Genomic DNA, 25,202 nt, shown 5'->3' on the forward strand with positions numbered 1-25,202 from the left:
GAAAGTGGTATTTATTTCTAAATGCCCATTAGCCTGAATTGGTCCACCATCAGGCGCCACAAGTCTAGTACATCCTCATAATATCTCTCTCTCAAGGTTTTAGTGGTTGACACTTAGGCCCATATTTATGGGCTCTCCTGTGCTGTCCTGCATCACAGGGAAGGGGCAGGAATGTGCCATAGTTATCCAATATGGCGTATTCCTGTCCTTTCCCCCTGGTCTAGAGTACAATGGGCAGACTAGCACCAACGCAGGCACCCTTGCGCCATGGTGCAGAGGTGCCTGTGTTGCATGCAGGATTGTTTTTGTGCAGGAAGAGGGACCATTCGGAAAGACTTATTTCCCTTTCTATGTGTGCCGCGTAATGCTGAGCAGGTCTGCAGTGTCACCTCCACAGCTGGCAAATGCTCGGCCACCAGGTAAATGTTCCTGCATGTTGCCCAGTGCCAACTCACCTGGACCAGTGCAGGGAGCTGAGAGACTGGGTGCTTCTGGATGTAGTACCTGACTTTCATGTTGTCTGTCTTTATTAGTACTGTTTTCTAATGAATAAGCTTGAGGAATGCTTTCGGGCTAGTGTGATGGCTAACAGTTCCGGGTGGTTCTTGTGGCGCCCCTGGTGCTGGGGCATCCAGTTGCCTTGGACATCCATTTTTGTACAGGTGAACGAAGACCCATCAATAGTGATAGTCATCTGCAGAAGGAGGGATCTAGAATGGGCCTGCCAACCAAAACATTGTTGCTCTTCTACTAAAGCGGATGCCTCTACCAGCACTAGATCCTCCCAATGCCCTTCTGCTTGTGCTCATTGCCTTCAGCGACACTCTTGTCACACGCTTAGATGTAATCTTGCATGTGGTGCAATCACTGCGCCTGAATCAGTCATCCTTAACAGTACCAGCAGTGATGGGGTTGTGTGTCTGAAACAGATTGCAGCTATGGAATGCCATGGCCCTATGTTTGTTAGGGGTATGCTTTGCCTGTCATCACATTAAGAATGGAGCTCGGGAAGGCTGGAACTGTCGCTGTTGGAGCTACTATTTTTTCGCATTGATGGTCGGAGGTCAAGGATCGGTCAGAGCGAGCTGTAATTTTTTTGGGATCAGGAAGTAGTGGGAGTACACCCTTGTCCTGCATTAGTATGCAGGTTGGATGGCATCCTTTGCAAGGAGTGCTTGAACCTCTTGCTTCCAACGGTGAAGGTGGCTTGAACTTAGTACACAGCAGAAGGGTGGGATGTTAAGAGCAATTGTGTGGAGTTTAAGGCAGTGCCCATCCTACACAATGGAGATGACCCACTGATCTGAGGTGATGCTTTTCCACTGGGCAACGAAGTGACTGAGTTTTGGGAGGTTGGTGTGATGTGATTGGAGGAAGCAATGGAGGGTCGCTGCATACAGCGGAGGTGCCCCTTGTGGCGCCCTCTTTTTCCTTGCCATGTCTATTTACCTTATAAGCTCCCCTTTGGAATGCCTTTGGATACTGGGGGTCCTGAAAGCACTGTTGGTGCTGTTAGTATCAGGGGTGTTTGGCCTGCACTCACTGGTTTTGCACCTCTCCTGATTTGTTGCCTACGAAAAGTAGATCTTGGACTAGGGGACTGTAAGACACCCACGGACTTGGAGTGGTCTGTATCCTTTTTGATTTGTTCAAGCATCTGGTTGACCTTGGAACCGAACAGATGTTTTTCCCCAAACGGGTAGGTGTTGTTGCACCTCAGGTCTAAACCATGACATTGTGAGCCAAACAAGGCTGCGGAGGATGCTTGTATTAATGCTTCTTGGGGCAGGTTTGCGAAGCTCCAGTGGGTGGCTACCTCAAGTTCTACTCGCTTATGAGTGGAGTCAGTGCGCTTAGATTCCTTATGCAGTGGAGGGGTGTCCCATTTAGCTTGTGCAGAGGCCTTTTTACAGTCAGTGTGGACAGCTAGGCAGTCGGGGGAATCTGCCTATGAATATAAGCCAGAACGAAGGCTAGCTTATTCTTTTTACCTACTCTGGGAGTGACTAACCTGGCCTTTATCTTCTCCCTGAAGCTGTCTGTAGGCAACCTAAGCATTGCCTTCAACATGGGACGTTAATACACTCTGCGTTCTTAGACAGATTTTCAACCGAGAAGTTGTCCTCTTCCTGCTCTTTATGCATCTTCACCTGATGGTGCTGTACAGCGCGTTGTATTACCGCATGGTATGCAGTAGTGTAGTTGGGTGGGGATGGTTTGCCATGGTAGTGTTCGAAGCTGGCTTTGTCTTGGAGGTCTACCAGATAGCTTTCCCATGGTTCACCTCCCTTCCAGGGCCTGCAGGACTCATCACAGGGGTTCTGTGGACTGCCAGTATCTGAGTCAGTGAAAAAGGAGTGTGGTGGTGGTGATGGCAGAGTTGGTGGCAAGTGTGTAGGGCTAGCGGCTGAGTCCCTAACCCTTACGGGACTAGGTGGCCTCACTGGCCCACGGGACTGCTCTTCAAGATCCAGCCTGCCTTTCTTCAGGATCTGGATGAGTCCTGGAGGCTGCGTTTTGGCAACAACTGTAGCACTGTTTGAGTGAATGGACAGTTTCTTTTGCTTTGCATTAGGGATCTCCAACAGCCTCTCAAAGATATCCCCTCTGTGATGTCCAACTTCAGGGACGAGGGGAGCTTTGGCATCTACTTCAACGCCGACTGTGAAGGAGATTTTGGTATAAATGTCTGCTTTAGATTTTCAGAGCCACGGGGGAAGGCAGCTCAAAGAATGACACAGTGCATTTTGATGAGGTTTTCTCTGGCACCAACCCAGTCTCTGCGGTCCGGGATAGCACAGTCCGAGGAGCCACGTCCAAAGGTTTTTCCATTTCCGACTCGACTCCAGCTCGAAGGCGGACCCCAGTTGGAATGGTGCTTCTGTTGGTCACTCCAGGAGTAACTGTTGTTACACCTAGGGTATGACTGGAAGAGTGTATGTTCCATACACTTACCCTAGGTGCAGTCTCCACGAAAGTAAGATGAGGACTCAAGGTTGGTCAAGGATTAAGGCCCGAAGGAGAGGTGCGTTGAAGTGTGCAGTTGGTGACCATCAGGTCCAAAATAGTCTGTGTGTCAAGGGTGGATGCTTTTGGGTACACAATAGTACTGTTTTCATCAAGGGGCATGAAGGGCGAACTGCAGGAACTGAGAAAGAACAGTTTGGAACATGTCAATCCTGAAGCGGTATTCCCAAACGTACAAGCCCCATGGCGGAAGAAAACAACCTGAGGTGGAGCCAGTATGCTGCTGCATTTTGAACCCAGGGTTGAGCCACAACGGGTCTTGTGACTCAAACTTCTTTGCAGAAGCACAAATAGTAAAAATCTGAGCCCAACACCAGATGGCAAAAGGATGCAGCGCTTGTGTATCTACAGCCACACATACTAAGAACAGTAGTGTTACCTGATGTGTATAGCTGTAAAACAACAGGGTTATAATAGAAAGTTTCTGATCACAATATCAAAGGTGGTTGTTGTTGAGGGGAAGGTTAACATGTTTTTAGAATCATTTTGAAGTAAATTTTTGTCAAGTCAGGAACTCCACCGACTTCCCCACCTGCCGCTTTCCGCTATCTTCAAAGGAATCAGTTCAACAAGCTACCCTACCTACCAGAAAATAAATCAACATCGCTGGTGGACATTGCAACAAGCACAGCAATAATATCGCCTAGCTTCAAAGCTAGAAAAAGATAAGAAGGCAGACCATCACCTACTGCGCACCCAAGGTCTATAAGACCATGCCTGGATGACACTCCTTTTCATAGCATGCCTTGTCAATAAGAAACCTCAACTAGCCCCTTCCCCCCAATCTAAGAGCATATATGAACAATGACCTGACACATGCTGCCTTCGCCCATGTTGTAAAACTCTCTATTGCTTGGTTTGCACTGTACAAATACACAAACAGGAACACAAGATTGGGCATTATGATAAAACAGCATTTATAAAGAGTTACAAACATTGAGGCAGCAGAAATCAATAAACAGTTATCTTTAAAATAGAAAAGGAGGAGATGCTTGTATTTAGAGTGAGGTCTTGATCATCGACGGGTCGTGGATGGGACAAGTGTTACTTCGGCTTTGGTGGCAGTGGCACACAGCTGCAATCAAGTGCTCCCATATCTGGGCTGCCTGCTGTTTTCTTTCACTTCAACTCCATGCTCAGGGTGCCAAAGAACCTGCAACTTCCATGGGATTATTTCCTACAGAGGAACAGAAAGAGAAGAACAGGGATCGTAAGTGTAGGTCTTAAAGTACCAATGTCTACTGACTTTCCCTGTGAGTCTTAGGGGCATATTTACAAGCCCCCAGCACCTCCTTGCGCCGCCCTAGCGTCATGTTTTTGGTGCTTAGTTGGCGTCAAGGAGGCCCTTTACCTGCGCCAGATTTACAAAGTGGTGCAATGCAAGAATTGTGACACTGTGTAACCCCTTGCGCCACATTATGCCTCCGCCAGGCATAGTGTATGCAGGGGGGGGGGCGTTCCCCCATTAGAAGGCCCAGAAAAATGGCGCAGTGAAATTTACGAGATTTCACTGCGTCATTTTTCCTGTCATTTTTAATGCCTCACCAAGGCAGGTGTTAAAGTGATGCTCCCATTGTTTCCAAAGGACCTCCCCACGCATTGCTGGACTAGCGCCATCATTTTTGGCTCTAGTCGACCAATGCTCACAATAGCCTCAACAAATTTTACGCTACTGTGCTAACGTGTGCATTGTGCCCTGTATTGTAAATATGGCGCTACAAGGTGATGTTGTGAAGGGGGACGGGGAGAGAGAAAAGTGCCACATCATAGTTTCATGTAGTAAACTTGAAGTGTTGGAAGCAGCCATAAGGTTTGCATCACCGCATTGTTTTCACCTTTACTACTGAACATTTATTTTTATAGTATATTATCGTTTATGCTTCATTTTAACCGTTCACAGACTGCACGAAAGGCAAGATCAAATATAGGCAACTTCTTGTACACTTTCAGACAGGTGACATTTTGTTGTCCAGTAGCCCACTTCATAAAATGCAACATGCATATGAAATATAGCCGCCCTAGGGACACATGCCATCACCACCGGCCTGTGTACTGTACACCCCTCCAATCTGCAGAATACGGATGTAAATTCCAAATGACACGTTCTTAAGAAAAGACAAATAAACAGATCACAGCAGACGGCGGAACCTAGCACCAGTGGAGCAGATGGGGAGAAATCAACACGGGTGAAGAGCAACAAGCAGGGACGTGGAATGAAAAACAAAATAAAAAGCAAGAAAAGCCAGGCAAAGAGGGGTGGGGGAAGCAATGGAAGAGTAGGAGAAGGGGTCGGAAGCAACATCTAGCGTGCAGGGCAGGGAGGTATTTGAGGGGAGAAGCAGCATACTGGAGAGAGAGCAAGTTATCACATGCACTCATGGAGTGCTGGAAACAAGAACGACGAATGTGATTGGATGTCAGCAGTGGACGGATACAAGTCATCAAATTAACAGGATGGGGAAGAACGAACACAAGAAGAGGAAGGAAATCCCTCGAATGAGAAGTAAGCGTGTGAGTTTGACAAGACAGCCAGCCAATGGAAAGTCACAGGCTGACCCAATGCCCATTATTGGTGTTGTACACTACAGATCTTTCACAAATAGACCGCTAAAAGCTGTTTGTAGGAGAGACCTAAAAACTGCATCTTAACACCTTTCTGAAACACAGTAAATTATGGGGAAGTTGGAGGCCAGCCCGCAGGTTACTCCATAAGAGTACCCTGAATGGAGAATCATTTTCCTCCCTGCTTTGGAATTGTTCTATGCTGAAGAACAAATGGTTTATCCATTTTGCTGGCTCAAATAGCTGTAGTCTATTCTTAGCCAATCTGAGACAGATCAATAGATCACTTTAAGTGCTGTCATAAGCAATTTGAACTGAATTCTCTAATTTACTGTGCACAGGGTGGTTCACTCCTTGCAATGGTGATGTTGTTTCTGGGTATAACATTCAGTAACGCAGGCCGAGCAGAATAAAGCAATTAAGGATATTTGCTTTAGATTTCCTTGTTATATTATAATATATCGACGTTCACTATCACCTCCAACAATTAGTTTGATATTTCACATCTCGAAGGGGTTTCTTATGTCTAAGCAGTTTACGACAGCGCCTTGTGGATGAAACCAATGTATCATTTTGTCTGTCCAATGAAATATATTTGTCGAAGATTACCCCCAGCAGTTTAACCTTCTCCTTGGACGTAAGGTTGCAATGCCCCACCATAACAACTGAGAAATGACAACTGGTTCCGTTTCATGCCAGAATGTGTAGGAAGTTAGAAAATTAGAGTCAAGAAATATAAAAACCTCAAACACCTTCTATGTCTGGCAAACTGAACACCACTTGGGTGTCAACTGCATAGTTCTGAAAATGTTAATTTAGGGCGCAGAGCAGATCACGCAAGCAGTTTGAATAGATACTAAACAATAACTGGCACAGAAAATAACCTTGTAGTACCCCAAGCAGATTTTTTTTTGCAGCTGCATCAGACATCTGTGTAATGTTGGCTTGGCTTTAAGTTACTGTCTGATCATGTCCTACCTTTAAAATTTCAAATTATTCTACTGTAGGCCCAGCAGGATTCACCGTTAAGGGGTCTAACAGAGAATGGTGATCAGCATGGAACCATCTGAAACTTTCTAGCAGGGCATTAACACCATTATTTTATGGAGGGCCTGGTTTCCTGAAAGACCCACCTGCATCATTGCGGAAAACAAGTGACTGAGAGCTCAATGGAATATTTACCTGCGACACCATGTCATGGAAGAAGACCAAGTAGTAGAATTCAAGATATTCATCTTCTCTTTTCTACAAAGGAGGTAAGGAAAACGTTCAGACCATTATTCTGCATTTATGTAGCACTTACAACGCTTCTAATGTGTATATGTGTAGGGGTACCTGTGTTTTATGGCCTAGTTATTGAACAATATTAAATTACTGAAGCAATTAATTTGAAAAATAAACTGAAAACATTAGTCTAATCAGATATTTCGTTCCCTGGAGCTCACTTAATAAGAGTGATGATTCGACTGTACGCTGCGGTGCCTTTACAAACTAGTTTGACTGTTGGCTAGTTTCCTGGGCATCGGGATAATCGCTGCGCGACTATGTTTGAGTGTATCTAACAATGGAGACCAACTAAACTGAATGTATGTCTATGACTTATATAGCAATGACCTATCAAGAAAACAGAGCAAGGTACACAATGGGGGTTTTATATTAGTTAATGCACACACTGGGGCAGGGATACAGCATCAATAGGAAGTGACGCTGGTGGTTCCCTTAACAGGAAGTTCGAGCAGAGCTCCGAACAGAAAAAGGCGAGGCAGGAATTTATTTATTCGATGTTTGCTACAGAACAGCCACATCATATGCACATCAGAGCATTTTACTTTGGAGAAGAGGGTTAGTTTATTGACAGCAGCAAAAGGCAGTATTCGTTTTTTTAAATCAATCGCAAATACAACTCCCCCCCCCCCAAAATAGTCTAAATCGTAGTGCAGCAAAAATCTTATCTACACATATGTGCATGTTTAAAAACTACCTTCTCCCCCTTTGAAAAACAGAAATAGGTTTAGTATTGCGCTGTAAGAACGCTAACTGGAAAGAGGACACCTTCAGGTGGTCAGTGGAGGTGCACAGGTTTTAGCTTTGGGACAGCATTTATTTCACGTCTCTTTTGGAATCAGTGTAGAACAAGCATTGACACAGCCAACAGGTCTCGCTTTTGGGACCTTATATGTATTTAGCCATACAGTACATTACATTGGCAGATGGAATACACAATAGTGGACATTGTGCAACCACTAGTGACCCCCTAGAAGGTTCAGCCAAACATATCAAGAGTGTTCAAACAGTCACGGTGTAATACGGATGTTACGTTGGCATGAATCATGGTCATAATTGCAATAAGGAGAGATCAATAAAACATATACAATCGTCATATAAACCCAATAAAAACCTTTATCAGAAATGTGTGCATTCCTTCATATACTTGGCATTAGATTGTAACGCTCAGAACAACCCCTAGAGCCTACCACAATAAAAATAGCATTTGTAAGAAACCTGGTCAAGTAACCATACAGTCAGCTTCTAGGAACCATAGCCACATGAAAAGAGAATAGCAAAATGTAACACAGTGTAACCATATATTTAGGCCCTACAAATTACTCTTAGACATAAAACAAAAGTTTCAACCATGAGAGAGCTTAAAAAGATACCGAATGGTGAGAAGAGTTACTATTTTGCCCCCCCCCAACTTAGTGTGGGGACCTAGAGATGACCTAGACAGAAAGGGGACATTGCGCTGAACGTTCTGATTGTGGTCCCATTCTTCTAGGACTAACACAAGGTGAGTTATGGGCAAACATGTTTTGTAAAAGTAATGCCTCACAAAACATTGTGGGTGAGTTTCTGAGTGCAGCTAATTTTGTAGTATCTTTACAGTAATGCTCATAAAAACCCTTAGAGGACACCACAATAAAAATAGCATTTGGAAGAAACATGGTCTTGTAACCATATAGTCAGCCCCTAGAGGGCATAGTGCCTTATACATTTTCAGGCCTAGCAGGCCAGCTAGAATATTATTACAAACAAGGCCCTTAAAACACAAACTACTCCTAGCTGTAAAACAAAAGTCCCAGCCATGAGACAGCTTAAAAAGACATTCAGTGGTTATTATTTTGGGGTCCCTCCAACCCAGTGTGGGGCCCAGAGATGACCTGGATAGAAAGAGTGAATTTGGTCATAGGACCAAAACATGGTGAGTTAGAGGCAAAAATGTTTTGTTAAAGAAATGTCCTGCAAAGCATTATGGGACAAGTATCCTGAGTGCAGTGAATATTGTTGTCTCGACTCTCCCACTGTGCTGGGACAGCCGCATTTAGGATTTCTGTGTTTTTTCTGTTTAAAATGTGCAAGTTTGTATACTTTTCAACCGCTAAACTTGTACATAAGTGGTACTCATGAAATCGCTCCTCCGATCGAGTTCGCGCTAGATGAAACTTCAAAAAATTAAAGAAATTTAAAAAAACACCCTCCAGCTGCAGCCCTTGGGCGCAGACACCATAAAGAAACAGTGGCATGCCCAAAAACATAGGAGGAAGAAACAATATACGGCCACAGAGCATGAAGTGGAGAGGCAAAAGAAAAACAGTAATGCACCACACTAAGGTATATGATCGATCATGCAATAATCCATGTAACAGTATCAGTCTCCAAGATGGTAACAAACCAGCCTCAAGGCGGGACAAACGTAAAGCATCTACCTACGAAATGAAGAGAATTTTGAAAGGCAGGCCAAGGAATGAATGGAAATGATGGGCGTGGTTAAAGCCCACAGAGTAGGTTACAGCATGTCGAGAGAGCAGTGCATGCTTGCTGCTAGGCTTGACCTAAAAGGGCCCTCCCAAGTCTTGAGAAATGTTATTCCAGATGTTCAGAGCTGCCTCACAGAACAACTAATATGGAAATGGTAATGTGTCTAAATCGGGTTTCAGGGAATAGCTATCATTTGTGCATCACTGAGTAAAGTGTCTTGATTTTCTTTGATCCTACTAAAATCTTTGATTCCACCAAATTTCAGAATTACAATAAAGTGTGTTTCATTGTGCTTTCCTAACTTTTAAATGTGTTAAGTTCACATTTTACAGGTATTTATATTGTGTTGTGCATTCCGAAAAATGACATCCTGCAGCCTTTCATTCTTGCTGTACCCAAGAAAGACTGTCACATAATTCACTTTAATTTTCTTACTGGCTGCAAAGTCAGAGGAGATAGTAAACACTGACCCCCATGTTAAAAAAACAAGCAGCATTTTGTCAGAAGGTAAAGCCTGACTTCTGTCTTTGAAGCACAGAATTTAAAGACTGCTTTATTGCTTGGATTTTTGCGACCCACCAGGAGGTCGTGACACAGTTTAAGAAACACTGGCCTAGTGCCTGTAAATCTTACATAGATTATGCCAGGTCGCAGGTGGAGATCAACTGCATTTGAGCATTTTTTAGAATGTTGTTAACATAATATATTAGAGAGATTTGATAGTTGAATAAAACAACCAAAAGACTTTGCAGAGCATCAAAGGATATCAGAACTAAGCTGTTGTGCATTGCAGGCAAGCTTTTATTGTTTTATGTCAGACAGGGTTAGATTAAGCAGCTGTGAAAATGCAAACCATACAATCTACAAATGGACCATTACCTAACATAAAATTATCCTGTATACTTTCAGATGTACCAAATCGAATTCTAAAAAATACCTCTTATTTGCTTGGGCTTGGTTTACATTCTGACTGACCATTTATTAAATGGTTTCTACTAAATACAGGGATACCCATATCAGTCAAACCAATTAAAGCCAATTCATGCCGCTTTCAAGATTTGAGGGAAAGCAACTAAAAGTACCTCCATGGCAGTGGGAGAATCCGCAATGTTTGCAAATTGTTTTCTTCAGAGAAAGTCTTTCAAATCACCCTGTGACTCTCCCTTAGTTGGCAATGCCCATAGTCACCAACTCCATGTTAGATAGTTTTTTCCTCAGCGAATAAGAATAATATGGAGAGGTGAGTAAAGAATGTATGGTAAACATTGCATTGGAAGTGAATTAATGAGGGGCACGATATGTAATCAGAGCCACACACGTCCAGGGAGGACGTGTGAATCAACAGCACTATACACTGCAAACATATGCTTACAGAGTAAGTGATATTTTCTATTTGTAGCAGGTGCTGTTGTAGATACATGTGCTCTGCATACACTGTACAGCAGTACCCTTTTGCAAGAATAGGCTAGTGTTTTCATGACCCAGCTATCTGAAATAGTATCCTAAGGACCATCTGGCCAACCATTTCTTGTTGTCTAGCCAAGATATCCACTATTTAATGCTTAGTGAAAGTTTATGGGGTTGATTAAGTAGCTGCTTTGCATAACAAAATGTTGTCCAGGAAAGCCATGGTTACTGCCTTCTCGTGTGTTGAGTGTGCACTGGGGAAAACAGGGAGAGCGGTTGCATTTGACTATTCACATGACAAGGTCTGCTTAGAGCTGGACTGGTCCTTGTGGGGGGTTTAGCTAAGGCTATGAAGAACTGGTCGGTTTTGCAAAAGGGCTTGGTCCTGTTGATTTAATACCTGAGAGACCACTTACATCCAGAGTTTGAAGGGCTCTTTCCACTACTGAGTCTGGCTTAGGGAAAAAGACTGGGAGCTCTATGGTTTGATTGTGGTAAAAATGGGAATCCACCATGTGAATTAACTTTCAATTAGTCCTGAGGAACAACCTTTCTTTGCAAACCTAATTTTAGTGTGGGGACTTGCAGCTCGCTAATACGTCTAAGAGATGTTATGAAGAAAAGAAAAGGTACCTTCCAGGAAAGGTACTGAAGAGGGCAAGAATGCAAAGATGCAACAAGGGCGGGACTTCCGTGAGTTTGGTGAGAACTATATTGAGGTTCCAGATGGGTGCTGGGGGGAGCTCTTGAAGGGATGACACTTTTAAGGCTCTCGGTGAATGCTTTAATTACTGGATGAGTGTTCCCTTTTTTGGTTGCAAGCAGAGATGGTTACTAAATGGAGCCGTATTGAATTGTAGCTGAGAAGCATGCTTGTGTGGTAGCCCTTGGTAAAATGTTCATGCATTTGTGTGGAAGAAATAGGTACCCGAACCCTAGAACCTCAGGTGTCAAATCAATAGATTGAGCTGTTTGGGTCTGGGTGTCTGATTTGACCTTGACTCCTGGTGTGAAAGTCTGGCCAGTTGCGGAGCTTCAGATGGAGGTAGATTAACATCTGCAGGAGTGTTAAGTACCGGGTTATCTAGCTCAGGTGCAGTCTTAGAGGAGAAGAGCCTGAGAGGTTTACCACATCTTTGAAACAACTAATAAAAGGAGTGGGAGAGGCAGAAAAGCATAAGCAAAGATCTCTGACCAGTTCACCACTAGTCCAGTACATTTGGAATCTGGGTACCTGGAGACGAAGTTTGGAAATTTCAAGTTTTCAAGGTGGCAAATAGGTCTGTGTGGTGTGCTCCAGCACCAGAAGTAGTGGAGTAGGACTTGCAGGTGGAGTTCCCATTCATGGACTTTTTTCATGTACCCAGCTGAGGAGGTCGGCCAGGTTGCTGTCCATCCATGTGGTGAATGGGGCGGCAGACTGCCTAATGACATGTCTGTTGTGCCAGTAATGACAGGGGGGAGTGAGTGCTACCCTGTTTCTGAAGTAGTACATGGCTGTCATGCTGTCTGACTTGATTAGTACTACCTTGCCCTGAAAAAGGGGAAGGAAGGCCTTTAGGGTGAAATGTATGGCAACAAGCTTGAGGTCGTCAGTGTGGTGCCCCTGATGATGAGAAGCCCACACAGCTTGTATGGTTCTGTGGTCCAGATGTGCTCCCCAGCTAGTTTGAGAGGCGTTCGTGGTAATGGTAAGATGTGGAAGAGGGTCTAGAAAGGGCCTGCCCTGCAACAGATTGAAGAGCGATGCTTGCTGGTGCTTACCAGCACAAGATCCTCCCATTGACCTCTGCTTGTGACCATTGATCGGAGGCATTCCTGAAGTTGACACATGTGGAGGAGGGTGTGGGGTACTATTGTGACACAAGAAGACATAATTCCGAGTAAGCACATAAAAGTTCTTACTGAAAGCAGATGATTTAGCTGAAAAAAGTTAGGAGCTGCTGGAAGGCCAAAACTCTTTAGACTGAGATAGGCTTTGCTTGTAACTGGATTTAGTACTGCCACTGAAAAGGGCTGGACTTGAAGGGACAGAAGATGGTTTTTGTGGCACTTACAATGACCCCTGAGGCTTTGTAGGAGTGTGGTGATAGCTTGAGTGTTGGCTAGGCACTGGTGCTTGTTTGCTCTTAATAAGCTAATTGTCAAGATGGGGGGGCGAGGTAGGAGAAACTGTGGATACCTTACTACTTTGGTGAGTGGCTACTATCGCTAGCCACTTTGTGAAGACACATACAGCAATGGTGATGCAGAAGGCTAGTACTTTGAATTGATAGGGATGGCTCCTAACCATCAAGCGGAGGTAGTGCCGGTGGGCAGGATGGATGGGGATGTGGCAAAAGTGCACAAGTGGGGCAGCAACAGGGGTGGTGTTAGGGACCTCACAAAAGGCAGCTGCAACCTCCTGACATTTCCTTTTTAAGCAGAACCACAGGGATAATGCTGTCATATAATTGCCTTGTTGAAGCTGAGGGATGACATTGGGCAGCATTGCCATATGGAAATGTTTGCATAGGATGTAGCATTTTAGGGACCTGAGGTACAGAATGGGCCTGATGGCGCCATCCTTCATTGGGCAACAAGAGTAACGCTCTTGAGAGTAAAGCCCCTTGCCCCACAGGTGAGGAGGCACTCCTCTATGGCCCCTTTTTGGGGGAGCACTTGTACCTCTTTCTTGAGAAGGTTGAGATGGTCGCTGTTGAGGGTATGGGGTCTGATGCTGGGATGGGGTGTGAGAAGTTAAAGGCAGTACACGTGGTGAACACCGCTAACACCCACTTGTCTAGTGTTATTTCCTGCTAACAAGTAAACAAATACTGCTGCATGCCTCCCAACCGCCAACAAATGTTGTTTGATCAGGGGGTGTTCTTTTCCCAGATCCGCCTTTGAACCTGTTGACGTAGGCCAGGTCACTGGGAGAAGGCTTGTATTTGTTTTCCCTATACTTGACGGGCTTCTCAAAGGTGTTGTGGGTTGACTGTAGCATGCCCTTTACGATCAGGAGGTACTGGAAGTTTTCTGTGACCTAGAGAGTGTTTCTATGAGGAAACTGTCTCCTGCATGCAAGACATGCATGTCCACTTTGTGAAAAGCAGCTGCCCTTTAGATCACCGTGGTGTGCCGTGGGGTGTCATCCTGGTGACAGGATAATGGTCCAAGCCTGGATCCCACAGGAGATCAACATTGTAGTCGTCCCACGGGTCATTTGTGTGACTCCTCTGGTAAGTGTAAAGGCAATGGAGGTGGTGACATTGGAGGTGGTGTTTGTGGTGATGGAAAAGGAGGAGGAGGTGGAATATAGGAGAGACGACTGGTGCCCCTGTCCTTTTGTTTCTGATGCTTATGCTTAGGAGTTGGAGAGTGCTTCAAAGCCAACTGTTTCTCAAAAGTTAGATTACCCTTCTGGGGCAAAGTTTCCAAAGGTGGTGTTAGAGAGAACTTTGCAGACATTTTCCCCGTTAGGGGATGGTGAACAGTCGATTTTGCCTTGAAACCAGCTCTTTCTGCAATTTTCCTAGAATAGGTTGCTTAGATTTGTCATAGCTCTCCATCAATGAAACTCTTGGTGCTGATGGTGGCTTCGGCGACAGCCTCAGAATCAATGGTGGCTTTGCGATTGAGATTCACTTCAATGCTGGCGTTAAGGGTGTCTTCGACTTTGAAGGACCTCAAGGCTTAAGAAATATTTTCCGCCTTGATGGATGAGGAGGATTGATGGCTTTGATTGGTAACGACTGGAACCTGAAGGTCCTAAAGACTATATGGTGGTCTGAGGACTCAATGTCTGACCCCATTGTGGGCACTGCCCTACCTCTGCATGAGCTCTCCACGAAGGCTTGGAGTATGTGTCACTGCCGAGCATACTCACAACCCTTGCAGAGGTCTTTGTTTGAGGGACAGAGCTGTTGAGGTGAGGGGAAAGTACTGTTCTTCTTCCTTGTCTGAAGCAGAGTAAAAGATCACCTCTGGGCTGGGGGATGGCTTATGGGGACGGAACACCAGAGAGGCTGGCATCCTCACATTCCCCGATGTTCAGCAGCGCCTTTTCTTCAAAGACGCTGGGGGTGACATTTTAAGCTTGCAGCTGGATCTTTTGCTGTGTCCACCTTCTTCCTCTTTGCTACCGGAGAATGTTCTTAGAGCAGAAGGCCTGGTATGTGGTGTAGTTGTCGCCAAGGTCAGAGAAGAAGCAGAGGTTACACACCTTGTGGTGACTGGACTAAGGATATCTGACATGTCACTTGGGACAGCATTGAGTAGGCTTCTTTGCTGAGGAACCGGTAGAGGGCCCGAGGCCCTGCTGTCGGGAGTCAATGGCTAAGTCTGTCTCCAGAGGCTGTCTCCCAGAAGAACGTGGATGACAAAGGCTTTTCCCAAGGATCTGAATCAAATATTACAGTATGGGCCCAGTGGAAGAGCGAAGAACGCCTCCGAACCCTGAGCCCCGGTGTAGGGAGCTGGGTTCTGGTTGCAGTACCCTCCCACCTCCCTAAAACAAGACACCGGGTCACTTGATCCCCAAGAGACCAGGCCATTCAGCCCCCTATAAGTCCCTAGTAAATGGTATTCCTGGTATCCAGGGCATGGGTACTGAAGAGGACACCTCAGAGCTGCAGCACAAATTGTGCCACTCTGAGGGACCCAGCACCAACCTTATGCAGGCTGCCAACGCAGGCTGCATGACAAGGTGCTTCCAAAATTGAAAACATGACATGGAACACAGCACGTGTGCTTGTCTCCTAAACACTGCATGCAATATATGTAAGGCACCCCTCTAGCAGGCCTTACAGCCCTAAGGCAGGGTGCATTATTTTACATGTGAGGGCGTATCTGCATGAGCAGATAAGCCACTTCTATGTCTTTGTCGATTCTCAGACATAGTAAGTGTATAGGGAAGCCATCTTGAATGCAAGTGTGGGATACTGATCACCACAAGTACCCTAGCTACATGATGGCTTCTCTGGATCCTGGGATTTTTGGTACCAAACATCTCAGAATAATATACCCTCACTGACCCCAGTGACAGATTTATTTTAAAAAATGCACACAGAGGGCACCTTAGAGGTGCACCTTTAAAACCTACCAGCTACTAGTTTGCTGACTAACTGGTCCTGACCAGTTCAGCTACCACAGACAGCTTTCTGGACCCCCACAGTGCGAGTCAGTGCTCTTGAGACCTAGACACAAAAGCCCGCACTGGGCAGAGGTGTTACCACCTCTCCCAGGCAGGAAGGACATACCAGGGCAGGCAGCTTCAAAGGCCTGACCACCTTTGTAATGCGACCCAGGTCTCTCCAGATGGTGGAGATGACCAACCTCCCTGTCTTGACCCCACATTTGGAGGCAGCAAAGAAAATTAGGTAAATTGGGAGGAGTGCCAAGTTCATGCCAGTCCCACCCCTAAGGTGGACGAGCTGAAGTGGACACTACTTTTTAAATTCCTCCATCTGATTTGGAATGATTAAAGCCAACAGGGTGAAGGCTATGCCCACTTCCCAAAGGAAGTGGTCATAAGAAGGGTGAAGTCACCCTAAAGGCGAGTAGCTCATTGGCTACAACCTGGCACCATTGTAATGCCCCTAAATTAAATATTTAGGGGGCACCCCTGAACACTAGAACTCAGATTCCTGTCGACCTAAGAAGAGCCAGACACCACGGAAGTCACACCAGCAGAGAGGACTGAAAACACCAACTGACTTGGTCCCAGTCCTACTGGCCTGTCTGCAGCCCTCGAAGAACCTGCACCCAAAAGACAACTTGTCCTGCAGCCCAGCAACCTCCAAAGCCTTGGGAGGACTGCCTGCCTTCGATAAAGACCAAGAACTCCTGTGGACATCAGACCTGTCCAAAAGAAACCAACTTCAAAGAAGAAGTCTGCCCGAGGAACCGTGAAACTGCCTCTGGGAACCACCTCTGCACCGGACGCCAAGTCCAAGTGGCCCACTAGTCCTGTGAACGTTTCCCAGCGCTTCTGAAGAAGAGTCGACCATAGGCTGAATCCTGCTGGACTCCACATTGATGCCTGCAGCCTCAATCAGAGGACTCCCCCTGACCACGACCTGCCCGGTAAGCTGTTTCTGACTCCAAAACACACCCCTGAACACGGTGCCCCTGGGCCTTCAGGAGCTGGACAGTCGGTGTCTCTACAACTCCTGGCATCTCTATTTACCTGGGCAGCTGTGGGTTGTCCTCACACGGCCTCCTGGCCAGAGCCTGTAGCCTGTTTCTGAAACTGATCTCCTTCATTGGATAACACTGGGCACCCAATGCTGTGTTGGCACTCTGCACCCGGCCATCCCTGTGCCGCTGAGGTTTTAAGTTTGGTGCTGCGTTGGGCCCTCCTTGTAATTATCTCAACTCCAGCAGCTAGACACCTGACCCCGCTCTACTCACCTGTGAGCAGCGCTTCATCAGTTACCCCCTGTGTACATTGGTTAACATTGGGTGCCCGACGCTGTGTTAGTACTCTGCACCCGGCTAACCCTATGCTGCTGAAGGTGTGGGAATAATTTCTTACCTGTAACTCCAGTTGTCTCGTAGGGGTATTTCCATGATAGTCATAAGCGTTGAATAGTTCCGCCCGCTTGCGAGGACCCCGGAGCACTTTTTCCAATATAACTTTTTCAGTGTCCATGTTCGACCTACTTCAGGAAGGCCTGACAAGTTACTTAAGAATGTCCTATGCAGCCTAGAGGAAATGCTACAGTGTCCAAAATTCTTCATCCAGTTTGCTTTTAAAAGAGACACATTTGAGACACATGCATTCAAATCCCTTCACTAACCTTTTTATATTGTAAAACAATGATGGAGTGCAGGGCAGTGTAGCCCATAGGCTGCCATTATTAATGAAGAAAAAGGAGACTGTGCCTTTAAGAGCAGCCAGTCCTCCAGTATCCCATCATGCCTAGAGAGAGGCAGTTACCTCAGTTCTTTTTGTAAGCAGTCCTAGCAAAGAGTAATGATCAACCTGAGTTAGTAATCTGTCTACTCCACCAGGGGAGTGAGGGGGAGGGATGCTTATGACTATCATGGAAATAGCCCTACGAGAGAACTGGAGTTACAGGTAAGAAACTATTCCTTCTCTCGTAGGGGATTTCCATGTATAGTCATAAGCGTTGAATAGAATAGCAAGCCCATCCCATAAACCGTGGAGGAGTAGACAGAACAGCCATGAAATACACTTTCAAGCAAAGAGGTTCCCGAGAGAAGCCTGTCCTACTTGAGCATCTGCCCTGGCATCGGAGTCAAGACAATAATGCTTAGTAAAGGGGTGAATAGACCTCCAAGATGTTCCTCATTAAGGCAGTCCTTGCCAACTTGCCTCTGGTAGAATGTGCTTTTGGTCTGCCAGCTAGTGTTTTGTTAGCTAGTTGGTAGCAAAATAGAATACAGGAGACAATCCATCTAGACATTGATTGTTTGGAGGTGGCCAGACCGGTACGAACCAGATCATAATTAACAAACAATTGTGAAGACCTCTGAAGAGAATTGGTCCTATCTAAGTAGAATTTTAACACCCTTTTCACATCTAGAGAATGGAGAGCCCTCTCTGCTGGAGTAGATGGTTTTTTAAAGAAAGTTGGCAAGGAAATCGACTGGTTGACATGAAAGTGAGATATAACCTTGGGCAGGAATTTATGGTGTGTACGCAGTACTACCTTGGAGGAGTGAAATAATGTGTAAGGCTCGTGGGGAACAGAGAGCCTGAATCTCGTTAACCCTTCGTGTTGATGTGATTACCACAAGGAAAGCAGCTTTCCAAGTTAGGTGTTGGAGAAATGCCTTGTGTATGGGCTCAAATGGATTTTGCATGAGTCGTGAAAGGATCACATTAAGTTCCCATGGTGGAGAAGTGTGCTTAACTGGAGGAAAGACCTTCTTTAACCCTTCTAGGAAATCTTTGATGACTGGAATCCTAAAGAAAGAGGTTTGCGAAGGACTTTTTCTGTACGCAGTCAAAGCTGTCAAATGGACCTTTACTGAACAGAGTTGCAGACCAGACTGAGCCAAATGTAATAAGTATGGAAGAATGACATCTTCCTGGCAAGATGTAGGATCTATCCTCTTAGAGGAACACCAGATGCAGAATCTCTTCCATTTGAAGGAATATGCTGAATGGGTAGAAGCTGCTTCGCTTCTTTTAGGATTTCCATCCAGTCCTGTGGAAGATTTAGGTGTCCTTACTGAACTAACTCAGGAGCCATCCTGCCAAATTCAAGGAGGAGAGAGTGGGGTGTCTCAACTGCCCTCCAAACTTTGTTAGGAGGTCCGGTCTGCATGGTAGCCTGAGATGTGGACAGAGTGACCGGTGAAGAAGGTCTGGGAACAACCACTGCCTCGGCCACTCTGGTGCAATGAGGATCATTGTGTTTGAATTCATTGAGAGTTTGAGGAGGACTCCTGGGATCAGTGGAACTGGTGGAAAGGCGTACAGAAATTTGTTGGACCAGTCTATCCACACAGCATTACCCAGTGATTCTGGCTGGTAAAAATCTGGCGGCAAAGGCACAGCATTTTCTGTTTTCCTTTGTGGTGAAGGTCGATAGAAGGTGTGTCCCACAAACGGCCAGTCCCCTTGCTGAATCTGGGGGTATATCTGGCATAAGGACAGTATCCTGAACTTTTCCTTTCGGATCCATTTGTTGGCAAATTTGAGGTCTAGAATGGGTCTGAACTCTCTCTTGTCCTTTTTCAGAACGAGAAAATACTTGGAGTAAATGCCTTTCCCCCGCTGGTTGAGGGGAATGGGTTCTACTGCTTTCTTTTCGAGGAGGATGGAAACTTCTGAGATGAGAAGTGGTGGATTTTGGCAGAATGCTTGGGGGCAGAGTGGAAAACCTGAGACAATACCCATTCTGTACAATGTTTAAGACACAAGCATCTGTTGTAATCCGTTGCCATTCTGCCAGGCAATTGCTGACGCTTCCCCCAACCAGAGGGAGCAATGGAGTTGGGAGAAGGAAATTTTCAAGGTTTTGAGGCTGAAGGTTGTTGAGAACCCTGATTGGACTGATGTGTCGATTGCCCTCTCTGTGTTTTTCGCTGAGGTTGATAAGATCTTTGGAACTGCTGGTGAGATCTTGCAGGGAGCCAATGAGGGGTTTGAACCCTCTGAGTGGAATAGTGACGCTGGAAAGGTCGGAAGGGCCTTCGTTGTTCTTTGGGTTTTTCAAGACCCACTGCCTTCAATGTGTCCACCTCAGCCTTCATCCTTGCCATCTCATCGTCGGCATGGGAGCTGAATAGAGTGAAGCCTGAAAATGGCAGGTTCAGAATGCGCTGCTGAGCATCCGGCTTCAGTGATGTAAGACGCAGCCATGAATGTCTCCGTAGCCTTACTCCATGGCAGTATGTGTGCGCGGAGAGCAAGGAAGAGTCCGCCGCTGCACTAATGATCTGATTTGAGACCATGGCACCCTCTTGGACGATCTCCAAAAAATCCTCCCTATGATCTCTCGGGAGATGTTCTGCAAACTGGAATAGGGAATCCCACAGGGCCCTATCGTATCTGCCCAAGAGGGCTGTTGCGCTTGCCATCTTCATGGAGGTTGCGGACGAACTACAGACTTTGCGGCCTGTTGAATCCACTTTCTTACTCTCTTTATCCAGAGGAGAGGTAGAAGACGGAGAGGTAGCATGGGATTTGCGAACAGCCAATATTACTACCGAATCAGGTGGAGGGTCAGAACGCAGGAACAAATGATCTTGCTCTGGGGGACGACATTTTTTCCATAGTCTAGAGGGAGCAGACTCGGTCATAGCCAGCGTAAGGAAGACTTCCATAGCAGATTATAGAAAGCTAGATACCAGAGGTAGCAAAGGTCTGGCGGCTATGCGCTGTTGAAGAGTCTTCAATGTAATAGAAGTAGATGGGGTAGGGGCAGCCATCGGAATGTTGAGTTTTGTCGCACCTCGGACCAGAACTTCATGAAAGCTATTGATATCATCAACCGGCGAGGACCGAGGTGGAGGTGAATCCGATAAAGTAGGGGAGTAATCTCTGGTAGAGGGCGAAGAATCTCTCTGATGGGCACATGATCTTGATCTATGTCTAGACCTGTGGTGAGAGTGTCGTGACCTTGAGCGGCCTGATGACTGATGGCCATGTCGAGAACGGTGGCGCGATGTTGAGCGCGAGCTGGGGCACTGATAGGCACTTGAGGCACTGGAAGTGGCACGGTGCTGAAAGAACTGGATCAGTCGACCGCAGCGGAGTCAGACTTCGTGAAGGTTGAAGAGGAGGCATAGTAGCTGGTGGAGGAGAGGCATGAGGAGAAGGCGAGGAAGGAAGAAACACCAGAGAAGGAGAATGAAGCGAATCCAATGATGAATAGATCCTTCTCCGTTTCTGTCTCTTTGACGTCAAGGGACTCATCAACATCGATCTTTCTTTCCGAAGTCTAGGTGTCGACGTTGAGCGGGACCTCGATGTCGAAACACATCTGCGTTTTTGTCTTGACGCCGATTCCAACGACATCGATATGCTCCTCAACGTCGTGTGTTGTGGAGTCTTCGACACCGTACTGTGTCTTGACGTCGAGCGCCGACGCTTGTGCAACGCCGAACCAGACTTCAACGGCAAGCATGTCGGTGCCGTACCTCCTCTTGACGTCGATCTCCTCGACGCCGACCGGGACCAAAAGCGTTTTCTGACAGAAGAATGCCTCTCAGACCTTCCACGTCCACTGGAGGCTGAGGGAAGAGCTCTGGGGAAGACTGACCTTCCCCTCACTCAGAGGTCCCACTGGCTTCCTGGTGTCATCTCTGTGCTCTCCCTTGAAGGCGAATCTTCTCCCTGTCAAGCAGGGTAAGTCTGGAAAATGTTTTGCAGATGTTACAGGAGGCAGGAATGTGTGATGACGGCAGGCAGATGATACAGACCTCGTGAGGGTCTGTTTTGGCCTTTTTTCTGCCACATCGTGTACATTTGTCGAATAGAGAAGGCATTAAACTGGGAAAAAAGCCTTAATTCCAGTCAAAAAAAGACAAAAATCAAGAGGGAAAGTCAAAAGACGTTGAGTGAAGCAGTTGTCATTGAAATTTTTACTGTATTTTAGAAGAAAAAAAACCTAAATAGGTCGAGCTCAATGCTCCAGGGTCCTGTCAGCAGGAGCCAGAAAAAAGAACTGAGGTAACTGCCTATCTCTAGGCATGATGGGATACTGGGGGACTGGCTGCTCTTAAAGGCACAGTCTCCTTTTTATTGATTAATAATGGCAGCCTATGGGCTACACTGCCCTGCCCTCCTTCATCATTTTTTTGCAATATAAAAAGGTTTGTGAAGGAATTTTTCTGCAACATTTTTCATTCATTCAGGCATTTGAATGCATGTATCTCAAACTTGTCCCTTTTAAAAGCAAACTGGATGAAGAATTTTGGACACTGTAGCCTTTCCTCTAGGCTGCATATGGACATTCTTAAGTGACTTGGCAGGCCTTCCTGAAGTAAGGTGAACATGGAAACTTAAGAAGTTATATTGGAAAAAGTGCTCCGGGGTCCCCGCATGCGTGCAGAACTAATCAACGCTTATGACTATACATGGAAATCCCCTACAAGAGAAAGTTTGGTGCTGCCTTGTGGGCCTCCGGTGCTTACCTCAAGCCCGGGAGACCAACCTCTGACACCACTTTTACTTACCTGTGAGCAGCGCATCTTAATTCACCCCTAGCCTCTATTAGTTAACACTGGGCACCCGACTCAGAATTTGACCTCTGCACCCGGCTGCCCCTGTGATGCTGTGGGTGCACTCTTGGTACTAATTTGAACCTTGCCTGGTTTTAACCTAAAACCCAGAAAACTGAATTTGTAAGTCGATTACTTGCCTGCAAAACTGCATTCTTGTTTCCCTTCCATAGGTTAACACTGAAGACTCTGAAAATTGCAGTGTCAATTTTTGAAACGGAAATGTATTTTTAACTTAAAAACTGCTTACCTTATAATGAAGTTCTTTGGTTCAAAGCATGTATAAAAGCAATTGTTATTTTTCTGATTTGGTCTCTGACTATTGAGTGTGTCTCATTTATTGCCTCTGTGAGTACAACAAATGCTTAACACGACTCCTTGATAAGCCTAACTGCTTGCCCACTCTACCACAAATACAGCACTAGACCTATCTATTTCTGCCTCTGCAAACCTTTGGGAGTCCACTGGTCTCTCTGCATGGTATATGTAAGGAAATGCCTCCTTGGCATGGTTGCCCCCTGACTTTTTGCCTTTGCTGATGCTATGTTTACAATTGAAAGTGTGCTGAGGCCTGCTAACCAGGCCCCAGCACCAGTGTTCTTTCCCTAACCTGTACTTTTGTATCCACAATTGGCAGACCCTGGCATCCAGATAAGTCCCTTGTAACTGGTACTTCTAGTACCAAGGGCCCTGATGCCAAGGAAGGTCTCTAAGGGCTGCAGCATGTCTTATGCCACCCTGGAGACCTCTCACTCAGCACAGACACCCTGCTTGCCAGCTTGTGTGTGCTAGTGAGAACAAAACGAGTAAGTCGACATGGCACTCCCCTCAGGGTGCCATGCCAGCCTCTCACTGCCTATGCAAGTATAGGTCAGTCACCCCTCTAGCAGGCCTTACAGCCCTAAGGCAGGGTGCACTATACCATAGGTGAGGGTACCAGTGCATGAGCATGGTACCCCTACAGTGTCTAAACAAAACCTTAGACATTGTAAGTGCAGGGTAGCCATAAGAGTATATGGTCTGGGAGTCTGTCAAACACGAACTCCACAGCACCATAATGGCTACACTGAAAACTGGGAAGTTTGGTATCAAACTTCTCAGCACAATAAATACACACTGATGCCAGTGTACATTTTATTGCAAAATACACCCCAGAGGGCACCTTAGAGGTGCCCCCTGAAACTTAACCGACTGTCTGTGTAGGCTGACTAGTTCCAGCAGCCTGCCACACTAGAGACATGTTGCTGGCCTCATGGGGAGAGTGCCTTTGTCACTCTGAGGCCAGTAACAAAGCCTGCACTGGGTGGAGATGCTAACACCTCCCCCAGGCAGGAGCTGTAACACCTGGCGGTGAGCCTCAAAGGCTCACCCCTTTGTCACAGCCCAGCAGGGCACTCCAGCTTAGTGGAGTTGCCCGCCCCCTCCGGCCACAGCCCCCACTTTTGGCGGCAAGGCTGGAGGGAACAAAGAAAGCAACAAGGAGGAGTCACTGGCCAGTCAGGACAGCCCCTAAGGTGTCCTGAGCTGAGGTGACTCTAACTTTTAGAAATCCTCCATCCAGATGGAGGATTCCCCCAATAGGGTTAGGATTGAGACCCCCTCCCCTTGGGAGGAGGCACAAAGAGGGTGTACCCACCCTCAGGGCTAGTAGCCATTGGCTACTAACCCCCCAGACCTAAACACGCCCTTAAATTTAGTATTTAAGGGCTACCCTGAACCCTAGAAAATTAGGTTCCTGCAACAACAAGAAGAAGGACTGCCCAGCTGAAAACCCCTGCAGAGGAAGACCAGAAGACAACAACTGCCTTGGCTCCAGAAACTCACCGGCCTGTCTCCTGCCTTCCAAAGAACTCTGCTCCAGCGACGCCTTCCAAAGGGACCAGCGACCTCTGAATCCTCTGAGGACTGCCCTGCTTCGACAACGACAAGAAACTCCCGAGGACAGCGGACCTGCTCCAAAAAGACTGCAACTTTGTTTCAAGAAGCAGCTTTAAAGAACCCTGCAACTCCCCGCAAGAAGCGTGAGACTTGCAACACTGCACCCGGCGACCCCGACTCGGCTGGTGGAGAACCAACACCTCAGGGAGGACCCCCGGACTACTCTACGACTGTGAGTACCAAAACCTGTCCCCCCTGAGCCCCCACAGCGCCGCCTGCAGAGGGAATCCCGAGGCTTCCCCTGACCGCGACTCTCTGAAACCTAAGTCCCGACGCCTGGAAAAGACCCTGCACCCGCAGCCCCCAGGACCTGAAGGACCGGACTTTCACTGCAGAAGTGACCCCCAGGAGTCCCTCTCCCTTGCCCAAGTGGAGGTTTCCCCGAGGAAGCCCCCCCTTGCCTGCCTGCAGCGCTGAAGAGATCCCTTGATCTCTCATAGACTAACATTGAAAACCCGACGCTTGTTTCTACACTGCACCCGGCCGCCCCCGCGCTGCTGAGGGTGAAATTTCTGTGTGGGCTTGTGTCCCCCCCGGTGCCCTACAAAACCCCCCTGGTCTGCCCTCCGAAGACGCGGGTACTTACCTGCAAGCAGACCGGAACCGGGGCACCCCCTTCTCTCCATTCTAGCCTATGCGTTTTGGGCACCACTTTGAACTCTGCACCTGACCGGCCCTGAGCTGCTGGTGTGGTGACTTTGGGGTTGCTCTGAACCCCCAACGGTGGGCTACCTTGGACCAAGAACTGAACCCTGTAAGTGTCTTACTTACCTGGTAAAACTAACAAAAACTTACCTCCCCCAGGAACTGTGAAAATTGCACTGTGTCCA

General features: G+C 46.7%; 1 protein-coding gene across 1 annotated transcript in view; it reads right to left on the bottom strand.

The window, feature by feature from the left end:
* Nucleotides 1-3,920: 3,920 nt before the first annotated feature.
* The window catches only part of LXN (latexin), an 80,160-nt gene continuing 58,878 nt past the window's right edge, over nt 3,921-25,202 (bottom strand). The window contains exons 5-6 of the mRNA XM_069236275.1: nt 6,772-6,834; nt 3,921-4,204 (exon numbers count right to left, since the gene is read on the bottom strand). Of these exons, the coding sequence (XP_069092376.1) occupies nt 4,109-4,204; nt 6,772-6,834 (159 nt within the window). The 3' untranslated portion in view covers nt 3,921-4,108. The remainder of the gene's footprint in view (nt 4,205-6,771; nt 6,835-25,202) is intronic.

The sequence above is a fragment of the Pleurodeles waltl genome, chromosome 5 (assembly GCF_031143425.1).
Source record: "Pleurodeles waltl isolate 20211129_DDA chromosome 5, aPleWal1.hap1.20221129, whole genome shotgun sequence".
NCBI lineage: Eukaryota > Metazoa > Chordata > Amphibia > Caudata > Salamandridae > Pleurodeles > Pleurodeles waltl.